Raw genomic sequence first — 15683 nt, forward strand, 5'->3', positions numbered from 1 at the left:
CTATCCAAACAGAATGGCCTTACAACATGCTTTCTGGTCCTTAATACTATACCCATGCAATTTGTAACTATTACAGTTCTGTAAGTGAGAATTGATCACATGATTGAACAACTGTATTTCTAAAACATGTTATGAAATAGCTTCTTTTTACTAATACTAATAAAGTCTTTCTACTTTTTCAAACTGTTTCTAAGGGCAAATTACAAAACACATGGTGCTGTACTGCTTCAGAGCAATCCCACATTTGATAGCCAGTGCAGAAACAACATTCCATCCTACAGCATTAGCTAGTTCAGAGGTACCAGACATGTATCTGGATGTGGCTGTTGTGCGTAACTGGGGCTGAGGGATCAGAAATGACAGCTCCACTCTTGGAGACCACAGAACTAAAATGGAAAGATAAAATAGTTGCAGGGCAATTGTTCTCTGTGCCTGAAGCAGGGACCGATTTATGGGGGAGAGATTTAACAGTTAAATGAGGATTACAGCTGCAAGTCTGTTAAACACATATCAGGGGTCAATGAATGTGTTAACAGCTGGTGATGAGAAGAAATGAATCCAAAGGTGTGGGCAGGGGAAGGAAATCGGGGTGGACTCACAATTTTCTTTTACAAAGAACTGCCCAAGGAGGGAGTGGAGCTGTGAAACAGCAACAATATCCCATAGCCTTAGAAGGGAGAGTGGGTCTAAAAGCTGTAACACAGACACTGGTTAAGGATGTCTTCTGGAACCTTGTCTGTTGCCTTATAACACCCCAGTCCTGTCGGCACGGAAGGCAGACGGCACGTATCGGCTGGTGCAAGATGTAAGGAAATGACTGAACCCGTTCTCAAAAGACAGCCTGTGGTTCCTAACCCCTATACCCTAATGAGTCAGATCCCACACGGGCAGCAGTGGTTTGGTGTGAGAGACCTCAAAGATGCTTTCTGGACAGCCTTTGGACTCAGAGAGAAGTGGCTGCGTTTGTATGAGGACACATTGTAATCCTATCGTGATTCGTGATGATACTGTAGATACTGGAACTCGTGCTAATCCTTGTCTTTGCAGCATTTGAAGCAAGCAGCTGGTGCTGCTGTCATGCAGAAAGCTCCCTTCCAACCACTCAGCAAGCATTTGGATGAGACAGCTTCCTGCTGGGGAGCCCTCCGACATCACTGCTGCCTCCTCCAGAACCATACCTGCAGATGCTTCAGAGCTCTTCAGCATGGACTTCCTTCCTCCCATCAGCAGCTGCTCCTGCACTGACCTTCATTCACACTGGGATACCATCTGCTTCCAGCAGGAGCTGACCTGCGAGACAGAGAAAGGAAACGTGGGATGAGCACCAATGCAGAAGCACAAGGCTGTGTCACCACCACGTCTTGCAGCCTTGGGAAGTCAGCTGCAACTGCAGCCTTGGTCAGAATTACAACGGGCACCGTAAATTAAGTGTGACCTCTGAAGTTGTTGCCATGATCAGAAATAGACGCTGAAATCGCTCACATAACTGTCGGTGGTTCCCTCCAAATTCTTTTGCTTTGGGGAACAGATGGACTCGGAATGGAAGGACACGAGAAAAATGACATCTGTTTGAGCTCAGCAGACTTGAGAGGTGGGCCTGGGTGAACCTCATGAGGTTCAGCACAGCCAAGTGCAAGGTTTGGCATTTGGGCCGGAGGAATCCCAGGCATTCTTTTGTCATCGTGGTGGTTTCCAATAGACCCCAACAATGAGACATCAGGTCGCCGTGTGGGCTCCTGGGTGACACTGCCATTTCCCAGCCATTGCAGCCTAGGGGCAAATAAAGTAAAATACTTCAGAAAGATCTCACACTGATTGCATATTTTACTGTTCTTTTACACAAAACAGAAGGGGAGGGCAGCAGATGCATGCAGCTGCATCAACACCCAGGCTGCTAAAGGAATGGAAAGACAGAAACATCAAATATCAATGCGTTATTCTAATGCAAGGAGGGAAGCTTTTTTCAATGTTACTTTTTATCATGTAAAATAAGCAGTTGGCACTCTTAAAGGAAAATCCTAGGCCCCAGGTTCTGACAGTGTGGCAATCTGGCACGGACTCAGCTGTGAATGATCCAAACAGTCTGTTCCAGATTTTAACATCCCTTATATGCATTCACAAGTTTTCTCTCTTGACTTCCCCTTACAGCCGTTAGATGCCAGCAAAACATCCCACAAACACTCCTTACCTCTGTGCACACAGGCACCCATCCAACCAGAGCCATCAGTCATTCCCAGCCATGCGCTCTTCCTCCAATCATGGTCAGCATCACACGGCCGTCACGCAGCTCACTTGACTCAGTTTTTCTCTTCTTTCTGGAGGTGTCCTTGCTTCTCAGCCTTACCTTCTCGTGATGTTTATCTCGCTCTGCAGCTCCTGCTCTGAATAGGCTTTCTTGGATTCCCGCATGACAGGCACAAAATGCAGCCACAGCCCCTGCCACTAAGGTCAGCTCTTCAGCACACATTACCTGAGGAGCACTTGGCAACTCCTGCAACCTGAGCAGTGCCAGGAAGACTGTTTCACTTCTGCTTCTCCTGGCTCAGAAATTCATTTTCCTACCTAGAAAATGTAAAAAGAAAAGAAAGAAAAAAAATCCTGACATAAAGCAGACACAATTGATACTATGGAATTCTGGAAGGCAAGGGATTTGCCTTCTATGATGAGAAGTTGAGTGCAAAGAACTAAGAAGAGCCATGAGCAGGTTGTGAACTTGTGGGTAAAATTAGGAAGTGCAGCAGTGCAGGGCTTCTGGAGGTGAGGGTCTGCTACAGCCGCCTGGAAAGAGAGCCTGTTGGTGGGAGCTGCTTACTGCAGCCAGCAGAAGCATCGCACTCACTGACTCTCATCCTGATGGGGGATTCCAGTCAGTCTGGGAAATCAGCATGGCTGGCTGCAAGCAATCTGACAGACTCCTGGAGTGCAGTGAGAATCACTCTGTGGTGCAGGCATTGGGCACAGCAAGCAGAAGGGAAGCAGTGCTGGACATGGTGCACACCAGGGGTTACGACAGGAGGCGGTCAGGGCTGCAGTGACCATGCCCTCCTTGAGTTGGTGATCTCAAGGAATGCGGGCCTGGCAGGAAGCAAAGGCAGGAGCCTGAACTTCAGGAGAGCCAGCTGCAGGCTGTTCCAGGAATTCTTGGACGAGATGCTCTGGACAACTCTTTGTAGGGGCAAAGGGATGGAAAAGAGCTGGTCACTTTCTCAGAAAAAAACTTGCTCAGAGCTGAAGAGCTCTCCATCCCTGCCACATGAAATCAAGCAGAGGAGGCAGAAAACCTGTTTACTTTTTCTTGGGAGGGTGGGAAGGAGCTTTGGGTTAGGGGCACATCCTGTGCCAGAGCATCCCGATGGGACGCGTGGGATCAGCAGGTCTGTCAGAGAAGCGGGTGAGGTTGCAGGAGAGGAAGGGGAGGAGGTGCCAGCACGGTTCTGCACGATGCTCTGCCACACTGGGCAGCTTGATCATGGCTCAGCAGTGGGATCCGATGTGGAGAAGGGGAGACGGAAATCAAGGATGGGAGGGAACCATCAGACACAGTCGGTGAGTGTCTGTGAAGTCTTGCAGACCCAGAGATTCCCAGGTTGTTTCTGCTTTCGTAGCATTTGTGTGCTGCAGGGTGAGCAAAAGGTTCTGCTGCTTGATTCTTCTGCAGGAGCCGCCTAAAGGGGAAATGGCCACTGAGCTGCAGACCAAGCAGTACTGCCTGACGTTGGCCAGGGGGAGCTTCTCCTTCCGCAGTGTGCTGATGACAGGTCTGGAGATGATCTGCAGGGCCAGTTCGTAGATGGGAGCCAGGAAAGGACATGATGGGAGGAGGGAGGTGTTAAGCAACATCCAAGGCATCAAAATGCATCAGAAAGCCCTGAAAAGCATCACAAAGCCACAGCCAGGAAGCTTGGGAGTATCATGAGCAGCATCCAGGATGCGAGAGATTATTTGCTACCATGCCAAATGGTTGCAGAGCTCCCCCTGCAGACATCCCAAAGCCAGACAAAACAGGAACAAACCCGGAGCTGTGCTGCACGCACCCCACAGCCACAGCATTGCAAGCTGGGGTGCCTTGCTGTGTGCTGCATTCATCCCAGTCCGTGTGAATGAAGACTCTGGAGGCAGTCAAGGCGTTGATTGAGCACAAGTGTGCTTTTATTATTATATAAAGGACAGGAGGGTGTGAGAGGTCCACGGTGAAGATGGGACTCATCCTGTCTTGTCATGGAGAGAGTGGCTCAGAGCTCTCAGTGCTGCTCTCTGATGCCTGGGACTGGAGGCCTGATTGAAAGTCCTCCTGCAAGAGGCTCTGCTCCTCCTCACTGACACTGACCTGCTCCTGCATGGAGGTGCTGCTGTTGGGGCACTCACACTGCTCTTGGGATGGCCTGCACTGCAGAGACTCCTGGTTACAATCCAGGCTGGTGACTGTGGTTTCTGGCAGGCCCAGGTCAGCATTTTCAGCAGAGCCAGGTGTAATGAGGGCATGAACTTCGATGAGCTCCTTCTCTCCATTAATGTTGTCAGACGGAAGGCTGCTGTTGGAACTGCAGCAATTTGTGCTTCCTAAGAGCTCTCCACTGATGGAAGCACAGAGAGCATCCTCGCTACTTGCCCTGGATCTTGTGGGTTGGCAAGGGCTCGATTCACCTAGAAAGGATACACAGGGGTTAGTGTCAAACTTTCACAAGCTGAATTACGACAGTGGTTCTTGATCAGGGGTGAACTGAAGATGTTGGGCAGGGGCTGGAACGCCAGAAAGAGATACAAGTGCAGAGCAAGCTTGAATTCTATGCTCCTGAAAAGCAGGGATTTGGAAACTGCATTTGCACCCTTACCTGCCAGGACTACCACTGCTGTTTCTGAGGGCTGCCTGGCATTGCGCTGCAGTTGGCGTTTGCTGCCAGAGGATGGCTTCCTGAGGCTGAAGCAGCAACACCAACTGCTAGCTGGTGATTCCTCCTTCTTGCTGGGTGAATTTTGCCTGGAGAGAGAAAACAGCCAATGCTGTGAGTCGTGCGTGGTGCAGGGTGAGGGAAGAGCTGCACTGAGCTCTTGGCAGCAGTTGCTTGTTCCTAGCACTGCCTGGTTTCTGCAGGAAAACACAAAAACCCACCCAAACAATGATGCTAGGTGCTGGAAAAGAAAGTCCTCTTTACCTGTCAGATGGAAAGTCGATGGTTGTGTGGAATTTGCCCTGCCCAGCTGCAGGGCTTTCTTCCACTTCAATGTCCCTGCTGCTCTCTGTTACCACAGAAGAGGTGCTGTGGCCTCGCCTCTGTGCCTGTGCCTCCTCCAGGCTGAGCAGCTTTGTGGCAGCAGAAGAGACCCCCACAGACTTGGGCCCTGGGAGAGAATTGTGCCCTGTCAGGGAAAAGCACAGGTAAGAGTGAGGATCAGAAAGCAGCAGCACAGCCACCACAGTTCTGGGGGAGGTGCTGTATTTTTCTCAGGCTTGCTTATCCGAGCCACTGGAAGAAGAGGAGCTCAAACTAACCATGTGGGCAGAGGTCTGTTTATGGCAAAGGACATGGTCATCATTAAGAGAGCTCACCCCTAGATAAAAGGGGCAGGGAACTGAGAAAGCTTCGCTGCAACGCTTGCATCAAGCTTCTCCTGCGTGCAAACATAATAATGACAGTTTCCTCCTTGTGAAGTTTGGGCTTGGACATTCTCAGCATCCAGCAACAGGATGCCATACCCTAATGGAAGCCCAGATGTCTGCTGTCCCCTTGATGGTAAAAGAGTATCTCAAACATCCTGGAGAAGGCCTGCATTTGATCAAGGTGTCAGGTCAAGATCAAGCTAATGGAGGAAGACACTCACCTGCTGCATCTGCAATGTCTGCTCCGGATTTGGAGCAGAAGAGGACGTCTGTGTGGTTGATGATGAATTCCACCACATCCGACTGCGTCTGCAGCTCCATGCAGGCAGCTCTTCCGCTGGCGCAGGCAGACTCGTTCTGCTGTGATCTGTAGAAAAGGCAGATTTTAGAAGTCATTTCTCCAAGACCGTTTCCCCGAGTCTGAATTGTTGCAGCCAAAAGCTGTCAGCTGAGGCTCTGGAGACTTCCGCAGTGGGCAATCAGTGATGCCACTGCAGAAATTCCCCTGGATGATCAAGGACACGTCAGTCCCATCTCAACAAGACTGCAGAAATTGTCACCTAGACATTGTGCCCATGGGGATGGAGAACAGCCCAGGCTCCTGCACTTCTGTCAGCCACAGATTTTACAGAAGAGCACATTTGATGGAGAAAAAGGGAAGACTGCTTTTCTTAACTGGAGAACAGAGGAAGTGTTGAAACAGAACCAGAAGTTTACCTTAAGAGGTTTGGAGCCCACACAATGGCTAGGTTCTTGGCATGCATGTTTGTTACCGTGGAGCTCCCAGCCAAACACGCCAAGTGTCTCATCAGGTACTCCAGTGTCCTGGAAAACAAGAGAAGCAAACGTTCAGCACCAACGAGCATGCCGTGCTGCAATTCAGAAAGCAAACCTCCATTCATGCTACTTCTTGTGATTGCTACTGTCACCGAAGGTAAAGTAGATCCAACTTGACTGAGTGCCACGCTGCAGCACCAAGCCCCAGCACAGCACAGCCGCAGCCATCAGCTGCACCAAGCGTGCCCCCGTGCCCAGGAACTGACCCCATAAAGTAACCCCATGGAGCCTTCAACCCTTCAGCATACACAGGCATCGTGTTGCCGGCGTGAGACAGAGCCTGGAACCGCATCGTTGCCCTCTGCGATGCAGCAGGGCTGAGCTCAGCAGGCTGAGGGCAGCACTGACCTGTAGTGAGGAGCGGGCAGCTGCTGGATGACGTCCTGCATTCTGAGCAGCCGCTCCTCCTCTGTAGCGGCACCAACAGCATCCTGGAGTAGTGCAGAAAGGGAGCGAGACACCAATCAGGCTAGTACAGCACTGCGAGTAAACCTCGTGGGGCTGACAGCAAAAGGGCCTCCGAGCTGGGGCACTGCTGCAGCCATCTGCCAAGAGGCCCAGGAAGAGGGAAATGAAAGACGTGGCCTTGTGCTTACCGAGAACTTGCCGTACAGCTGGTGGGTGAGCAGAGGGTTCGGGAGCTCCCTGAAGTACATCTTGCAGAGGGAGCTCACGCTGTGAATGTCACGGACGGTGAGCTCAGGAATCTGCTCCGACTCAAATTCCTGCCTGGAGAGAGGGACGCAAACCCGGTTGAGCGAGAGGAAGGCAAGCCCAAAGCCACACCAGATGCACTCAGGCTGTGTCAGTCGCAGCACTCTTACCGCAGTCTCTGGATGTTGGACGCGACGCCGGACAGGCGGTATATCCCCTGCACCACGCCGTGCTGCTCAAGGAACTCAGCGCAGCTCTGGAGGACCTGGGGGACTGAAGAACACGTGCCAGCCGTCAGTGGAGCTCCTGATTCAATCGTGCTGCAGGCTGTGCTTCACATCCCATCCACTAAGCCCAGCCAGGCTTGGCTGAAGCAAATACAGATGTGCTTGTCTCTTAGGAGCATCCGCCTCACTTTATCCTTCAGCCATCAACTCCCATTACACGTGTCTCCACTGCTATCAGCCTGCCCCCTGCTAGATATGAGCTCCCTTTCATCCTCTTTAGATGCCCAGCAGAGGAAGATCTCAGGAATGGGCAGCTCCTTACCATCACGACCGGAGTGGAGAAGATGCTCTCCCAGGTCACCGCCAAACACCCTTTCCTTCTCCACCTCCCGCTCGGTCGGTTTCTTTGGGCGGGCCTTCACCAAGGAACGAAGGAAGGTGAGGATCTTGCTGCGTTTCTTGGGCACTGCACAACAAAAGGAAGAAACCAGGTCATTTCAGGTCTGGCTCCGTTGGACGAGGCCGAGCACAGCACATTCTACAGAGCACGTCAGAACGGGAAGAACATTACCAAACAGTACATACAAAAAGGGATTTTCCCCATCTCTGGAGGAGCCCAAGGCCAGGTTGGATGGGGCCCTGGGCAGCCTGATCTAGTCTCACATTAAATGTGGGGGCTGGGAGACCATCCTGAGGCGGGAGGGTTGGAGCATGATGATCTCCGAAATCCCTTCCATCCCAAGCCATTCTGTGAAGATTCTATAGTTTCCCCAAGTCCAATCATAAACACAGGAGGATTGGGCCAAATCCCTGCCCCATGGTGTGCATGAAGAATCATCAACCCAGAGGACAATGTGGCATGGATAAAGGAGGTACTAAACATGGAACACACCCCAAAAAAGACTTCATTTTGCTTCCCCACACCATGAAATGTAACATCCGTACCTGGCTTTGGCACAGAGTTGATGAGTGCCTCAGGAATGTTCTTATTAATGAGTTCCACACACTCCCCTGGGAAAAATCCCACCTGTAACAAGAAGAAAAGAGAGGCCAACTATTGCATGCAGCACTTCTCAGATCTGAACTGTTAAACCTAAAGCCACATAACATTTCCCTCGGAACGTGCTTGCCTGACGTTCCATAAGACAATCCAGCAGAAAATGGCCATAGTTCACAGCATAAAGGTAATAATTTTTCAACATTTGCAGCCAAAGACAAGGTCCTCTGACACCGACACAGGGAAACTGTTTATGTCCACTAGGCATCCTATGCAGGCAGAGCAGCTCTAAGCTGAGATTCCTGCCTCTACTGAAGTTGCACTCTCCAGTCTGAAGCTTGTGCCTACCTGGAAGCCGAGCTTGCCTCTCCACCAGGGGGTCAGCTCCTTTGGTGGCATGTCGATGACACAGATGATGTCTCCCACCTGCAAGAGATTGCAACGTCAATCCCAGCTTCAGCACAGCTGGGAGGAAAGCACAGCTCAAATGTCTGCATTCTTCTGCACTGCCAAACATGGCCGAGCATGAGAGCACTTGCACCAGTGCAGCTCTGAAGGCATTTGCCATTGTAAAATTGAGCAACAAGGAACGCCTTGAACTGCTTACCTCAAAGGAGAGTTCATCCGCTGCCTGGGCAACGTATCTCTTAATAGCATGGGCAGCAGCAATAGCTGGAACATTCACAGGTGCCACCTCATGGTCCAGCAGGGGCTTCCCCTTGTTCTCAGTCTGAAACAGAGAGCACAGGCCACAGTGAGGAGCAGAGAACAAGCGAGGAGGATTTCAAGGTGAGGAGCACATCTGCAGAGAAAGCTGCAGGAAATGCACTCGGTCCTTATCATGGGCACTTGAGAAGGAACTGCAAGTCTAATAACGGCTGTTTCTCTCCCTGGTGTGCAGCAGGCACACGCCAGGCAATGCTGCATCTCTCCCCACCCAGACTAATCAGCAATGGCACTGACGCAGACAGGTGGCCTTGTCCATTTTGCCCCCTCCTTTCCTGCGCTCTTTGTGCAGGAAGGCTGACTGTTTCAGATGCTAGGAGACCGTGAAGAGGGAAACCAAAGCTACGGCTGCAGTTACAAGGTGCAAACAGTGCCATTGCAAGCACCAAGCAGCTCTCTTGAGCAGTCCAACCAACAGCGAGGCCAAACAGAGCAGAGAATGATTGTTGTTTCTGCAGCCATTTGAAGGGAAAAGTCAGTAGAGGACAAACACAACAGCCGAGATGGCTCTGGTACTTTGATAAACTTGCCACGCTTGCACTACTGTCTTGCCACAGAGGAGCTCTCTTGGAAAGCAGGAGAGCACATCTGCGGCTCACTCTGCTGGCTGCAGTCAGGGAACAAAGACCAATCAGAGCTTCATACTCTACCTCTGTCCATGCCAGGTCAGGCCCACAGCTGATCTCGCTGCACGCCACGGCCATCAGCGTAGGTGTGACAAGCTGGAACTGAAAAGAAACACACTTTTATGTTCTCTGTTCACATCTCTGCTGTGCTCCCTACAGCTGTCGGGCACACTCACACAGCCCAAGCACGCCTGCTGGTGTCCCTGGTGATGCTGTGCAGCTCTGCACAAGCTGGGGCTGGGACTCTTTGCCTAAGGGATTGGTTTCCTTAAGACCAGCTGGTCACAGGACCACAGACAGCATCCTTCTGAGGGCTGAGCTGCAGAGCACGTGGAGAAAACCCACACGTGACCAGCGTCCCATCAAAGCTGGATGAGGCTGTGTTACTAAACACGGGGCGTCACGGGCTGCTAAAGCATGTGGGGGGACAAAGCATGGCAGGTACCTGGCAAGAGATCAGAACGAGGGAGAGAAATCTCTCGAATCCGCAGCCGTTCCTTGTCACTTTGCTCTGATCTTCCACGAGCAAAAGCTGCAGCAGGGAAGCAGGCAGAGGGTGGAGAGAGGAGAGAGAAAGAGCAGGTCAGTTTGCTTCCACGGTTTAGCAAAGACTACGAGGGAAAAACCAAAATCTGCCCTCCCTCAACTTAAAAACTTAAGTTTTCAACTTAAAACCATTTCCCCTTGTCCTGCTGTTATCTACCCTTTCAAAGAGTTGATTCCCCTCCTCTTTTTAGGCTCCCTTTAGGTACTGAAGGCTGCCATGAAATCAACCCACAGCCTTCTTTTCTCCAGGCTGAACAAGCCCAGCTCCCTCAGCCTGTCTTTGCAGGGGAGGTGCTCCTGTCCCCTGATCATCTCTGTGGCTCGCCTCTGGACCCTCTCCAACAGCTCCCTGTCTTTCTGGACACTGTACTGCAGCTGGGGCCTCACAAGAGCAGAGCAGGGGGGGACGATCACCTCCCTGTCCCTCATGGCCACCCCTCTGCTGATGGAGATAATGTGATCCTATGAGCTCCGCCAGCCAGCAGTTCTCAGCACTCACTGTCCCCCCGTCTCTCCCACACTGTCTCAGCTTACCTACAAGGTGCTGCACAGGACGGTGTGAAGACAAAGGGACGCAGTCGGTGCACAAGTGCAACAAGCGAGCTGCTCAGTCAGAGCTCCAGCGCTCCAATGAAGGGACGCAGCACGCACTGCTCCTCCCCTCATTCTAGCCCTTATGACATCACTGAGGGCCACCAGGCTGCTCCACCACGACGGACAGGGTGGGGAGGCAAGACCAGTCACAAGGGCAGAAGATTCCAACAGCCCAGCCCAACGTTCTGGAATCAGGGGCTGCTTGGAATTCTACCCCAGCCAAATCCTGGAGAAGCTGGCACGGGGTCGTCATGACCAAAGCGCAGCACCTGGCGCTTGCTCTTGTTGAGCCTCGCACAACTGGCCTCAGTGCATCCCTCTGGAGGGCCTTCCTGCCCTCAGCCAGATGGACGCTTCCTCCCAGCAGCGTACCTTGCAGTGCTGGGCCCATGTCAAATCCACACTAGAGTGGGTTTTGTTACATTCAAGGGCATGTTGCAGCACCCATCTATTTCACCTGGAAGGAAATAAAGCAGGAGATGGGAGAAACACAGAACTACTGCCAGACTGCTTTATCCCTTTCTCAGCCCAACTTCCCTTGCCTCATCCCCTACCCCAACTCCTGGATGATGCCCACAGGCTGATAGTTGGATCTCAAGTCCATAGGACTCCATTCACAGGGCTCCATCAAAAAGGCTGTCACACTTGTTCCGTACACTCACACTGACCCAGCAGTGGTATCACAGTCACTTAACACACACACAACAACCAAACCCCGAGCATGCACATCCCTTCCTGCGTGACTGCAGCCCACAGCTCCCCTTCACACCTCCGTGGATCTCTGGTGTTTTACACTGATGCAGCCTCGCTGCAGCTCCGTGGCTGTCACACAAGGCCTGCAGGACCTCTTTCTCTGCAAACCCCGTCTGCAGGCATTGGTTCACGAGGTTCACCTCCTGCCCTCCTGAGCAAAAACAAGCACTAAGAACAAGAGCAAAGCACACTGGACTCGACCTGGCTGGATCCCCAACCCTCAGTCCTGTCAGACGGACCCTGGTGTGGAGACTCATCCCCAAAGCCTGGCTGGACATCAGCACAGGCATCCTTCTTCAAACGCCCCATCCAAGCAGCAAGGGATCAAAGCGTTGGCACAGCTGAAACAGAAATGCTGTGTGAGTTTCCTGTTAGCACTGAGCAGGAACAAATCTACCGCTGAGCAGCAGGATGTGAGACAAGCAGCAGAAGACACCCAACCTGCAGAACCAGCTCGTTTGGGGTCGGTCCAGATGTTTGTCTGCTCCCTTCCCTGGCCCAGGCCAAGCTTGTGAGCTGCTCCTCCTTTGTGCAGGGGGAAATGGTGCAGATGCCATGTGGTGGCTATGCACAGCATGCCTTTTACATGCTTTTCCTATCTCCATCTTCCATTAGCAAACAGCATCTCCAGCCTCCAGAGATCACTGAGTCCAACCCCTGCACAACAGTGAAAAAAAAGATATGATAAGGGGTACTTAAAGCACAGCATCTGTAATCAGATCAGACTCCTGCACTGTGAAGACTTCCCTGAGTATTCCTGCAGAGTGCATCACTTAGTCTCTCTTTAGCCTTGTGTTCATGGTTTTCCTGTAAGAGCTTGTCTAAACACTGCCTATAATCGTGGTTATGCTAGAAGCATTTGGATTTCTTGATCCTTACTGTAATTTCAATTACAAATTTAGATGTTTTTTTGTTAGGGACAACTTTCAATTTCTCAACTGAAATTTCAATATTGCATTAGGTGTTGACAACCACGGGGCTGCAGTACAGAGAATTACAGGAAGATTAATTTCTCCATCTCCATGCTCCTAGACATTTATGGTTACAGTGATGTAGTTACATACAAAGTTGCAAGATACCAAAGCTAGAATAACCTCTTGGTGCAGCAGGATGTCTGGAGCCCAAGCGCAGAGTCTCAGTGTTCCAAAGCCTTGAAGAGGTGCACCGTATGTGCTGGGGCTGATGACACAGACACTGGAGCAAGGCCAGTGTGATGTTAGAAACTTGACCAGCAGCTGATCTGTTGTCAGCCATTTCTGGACACAAACGGGATCTGGTCGACTTAGGACATGACCTTTGGGCTGGAGAGCAACTCCCCGAGGAATCACACAGCCACTGCAGACCGTTGGCAAGAACCCCATACCAAAACAGCTCATCTGCAATCAGTTTTTAATCTGTGCAGCAGTGATTGGAACAGGCGCACGCTCTCTGGAAGTGCAGGAATGCTCACAAGTGGAATGTACATCACCTGTGTGCTCCAGCTCTTCTGTGTGCATGCTAGGAGCAGTGATCCCCCTGCACCCAGGGCTGCAATAAAGTCCTGTGGGCTTTCTAACCTGCCCACCAGCAGCCCAGGCTGCCCAGAGCCACATCCAGCCTGGCCTTGGCTGCCTGCAGGGATGGGGCATCCACAGCCTCCTTGGGCAACCTGTTCCAGTGCCTCACCACCCTCTGGCTGAAAAACTTCCTCCTCACATCCAACCTCAACCTCAACACCCCCCGTCTCAGTTTAAAGCCATTCCCCACTTGTCCCATCACCATCCACCCTCCAAAACAAAACACCTCGGCTGTTCAACACTGAAAGAGCAAAATAACCCACAGCTCTTACTTCCACTGTATGCAGTTAATTCCAAACTTAAGGTCACAGGTTAATTACTCATGTGATCCTTCCTGACAGAAGAACTACTCGTAGTGATGTGTAGGAGTAAGGAACAGTTTGAAAAGGTCATGGACATATTAGAACTTGCAGCATTTATCTTAATAGATGCCTACATTGCAAAGCATTTTGTAAAACACACGTTACAAGTACTGTGCATTGGATTACACTATATCAAACTCTAAGTAACAATACAGGTTGCTTTTATATCTACACTTACATGTTTTCTTCTAACTCCTTGATAAAATTCCTTACTACCTTCAGTTTTATAGCCAAAGCTGTGTTTGAGCTGGTAATGTACTCTTGAACAGCACTGCTGCCTTTAGCATTTGTATGTTTAGATCTGAAAAGAGAATTTGGTCATTATTTCATGATGAGAGAATCTTATATGACAAAACAGAATTACAAAAATCTGACAATACTGTAAAATGCCAGCGTAAGAATGTGGCTTTGATTTTTTTTTTCTTTTTTTTTTCTTTTTTTTCTCTTTCTTTTTCTCTTTCTTTTTCTTTCTTTTCTTTCTTTTCTTTCTTTTCTTTCTTTTCTTTCCTTCCCTTCCCTTCCCTTCCCTTCCCTTCCCTTCCCTTCCCTTCCCTTCCCTTCCCTTCCCTTCCCTTCCCTTCCCTTCCCTTCCCTTCCCTTCCCTTCCCTTCCCTTCCCTTCCCTTCCCTTCCCTTCCCTTCCCTTCCCTTCCCTTCCCTTCCCTTCCCTTCCCTTTCCTTTCCTTTCCTTTCCTTTCCTTTCCTTTCCTTTCCTTTCCTTTCCTTTCCTTTCCTTTCCTTTCCTTTCCTTTCCTTTCCTTTTCTTTCTTTTTTTTTTTTTTTTTTTTAACGGTGAGTGTACCATTAATTCAAGACAAGAATTTTGTTTGTAAGTCGATCTCTATAACTGTTCTTGGCATCATTCTGTAGGATGAACTAGATACATGGAATTTGGCACTGGCTCCCCAGGGCAGTGGTTTGGCACTGAGCTGACAAAGGCCAAAGAGCATTTGCACAATGCTCTCAGACACAGGGCTTGACCCATAGGAGGTCCGGTGTGGAACCAGGAGGTGGAATACATGATCCTCGAGGTCCCTTCCACGTACAGATATTCCATGATCCTCTAATACTTATATTCCCAAGTCCTGTACACAGTGCTCAGGTGCTTAATTGAAAGGTTCCATGAAACAGTGAGGTATCTATGTCCCTTTACCACCCAGTTATTCAATTTGCCACGTGGATCTTTTATCCAGTCACATTAAAAAAACCCTCAAAGTATTTTCTTCAGTCTTCCATTCTGATAGAGCTTTCTGGAGCAAATAAAGAGTTGCAACTCAGAACGTCCACACCTCCCTTCCTGCACCCTGCATACTTTTTTCACTGTACTGTGATTACGTACCATTCTATTGTCACCCTCATTCTGTCCTTATCTAGGCAGTTTACTGCCATTAAATTTTCCAGCAGCTGATGCCCACAAGTACAGCCAGCCTGGACTTATTTCCAATACTTATCTTTGTCCTGATGTCCTTGTAGGAGGTGGGACATTTCTCCATCTCAGCAGCAGAGGGCAGGAGGGGTCCAAGGTGAGGGCACGCTCTCCTCTGTTTTTCTGGCACTTAAAGACAAAGGGAACAAGAAAACCAGACGTGTTTCCCTGCCCATGGCAAACACCAGCCTTTCCATCCTTACAGTCCTTCCTGCCATCAGCAGAGACATTGTGCTTTCTTGTGCCACTTCATCCCTTTAGCATCTGGCATTCTAACAAAAAAGTACTTACAAGGAATTTTAATATTTTCATATTAAATGTCAGAATTAGAACCATTATGTTTACCAAATATTTAAAACGTTCAACCCAGTGAGAAGTGAATTGATGTTGCATTTAGCATTCAGATAAGAACTTGTAAAGGAAGTAAAAAGTGCTGCTTTCATAAACTATGGTCTCATTGTCAAGCCTTGCACTGTCTCAGCAGATTATTACAGAATGTTCATTCAGGCAGGAATTCAGAGATGCGTCTGAATTGATAACAACAACGAGTAATTAAGAAAGCTTGACTGCAGTCTGCTTGAGGATTCCAGTCTGAAGTGTGTTCCACCTGGTGACAACTGGGAATGTCTTTCTCTCACCATTAGAACCACTGCACCTCTGACTAAACACATAGCTAATCACCACTGAAAACTAACTACATGTTGATTAACATTCAGAGAGATTGTGCAGGTGTCCTTTTAGGAACTGGCCTACAGTATGCTAAGAGGGATGGATGTGGGGA

General features: G+C 50.0%; 1 protein-coding gene across 1 annotated transcript; it reads right to left on the reverse strand.

Annotated features, from left to right (window-relative positions):
- Positions 1-482: 482 nt before the first annotated feature.
- On the reverse strand, positions 483-13024 carry LOC149912294 (rho GTPase-activating protein 32-like). The gene is made up of 6 exons (XM_090130985.1): positions 13010-13024; positions 8922-9044; positions 8663-8740; positions 8263-8344; positions 7640-7783; positions 483-496 (listed from the first exon to the last, which is right to left on the reverse strand). Exons 1-6 carry the CDS (start codon positions 13022-13024, stop codon positions 483-485), a joined length of 456 nt encoding a protein of 151 aa, XP_089987111.1.
- Between the last annotated feature and the right edge of the window lie 2659 nt (positions 13025-15683).

The sequence above is a fragment of the Phasianus colchicus genome, chromosome Z, assembly GCF_987193195.1.
Source record: "Phasianus colchicus chromosome Z, bPhaCol1.hap1.1, whole genome shotgun sequence".
Classification (NCBI taxonomy): Eukaryota; Metazoa; Chordata; class Aves; order Galliformes; family Phasianidae; genus Phasianus; species Phasianus colchicus.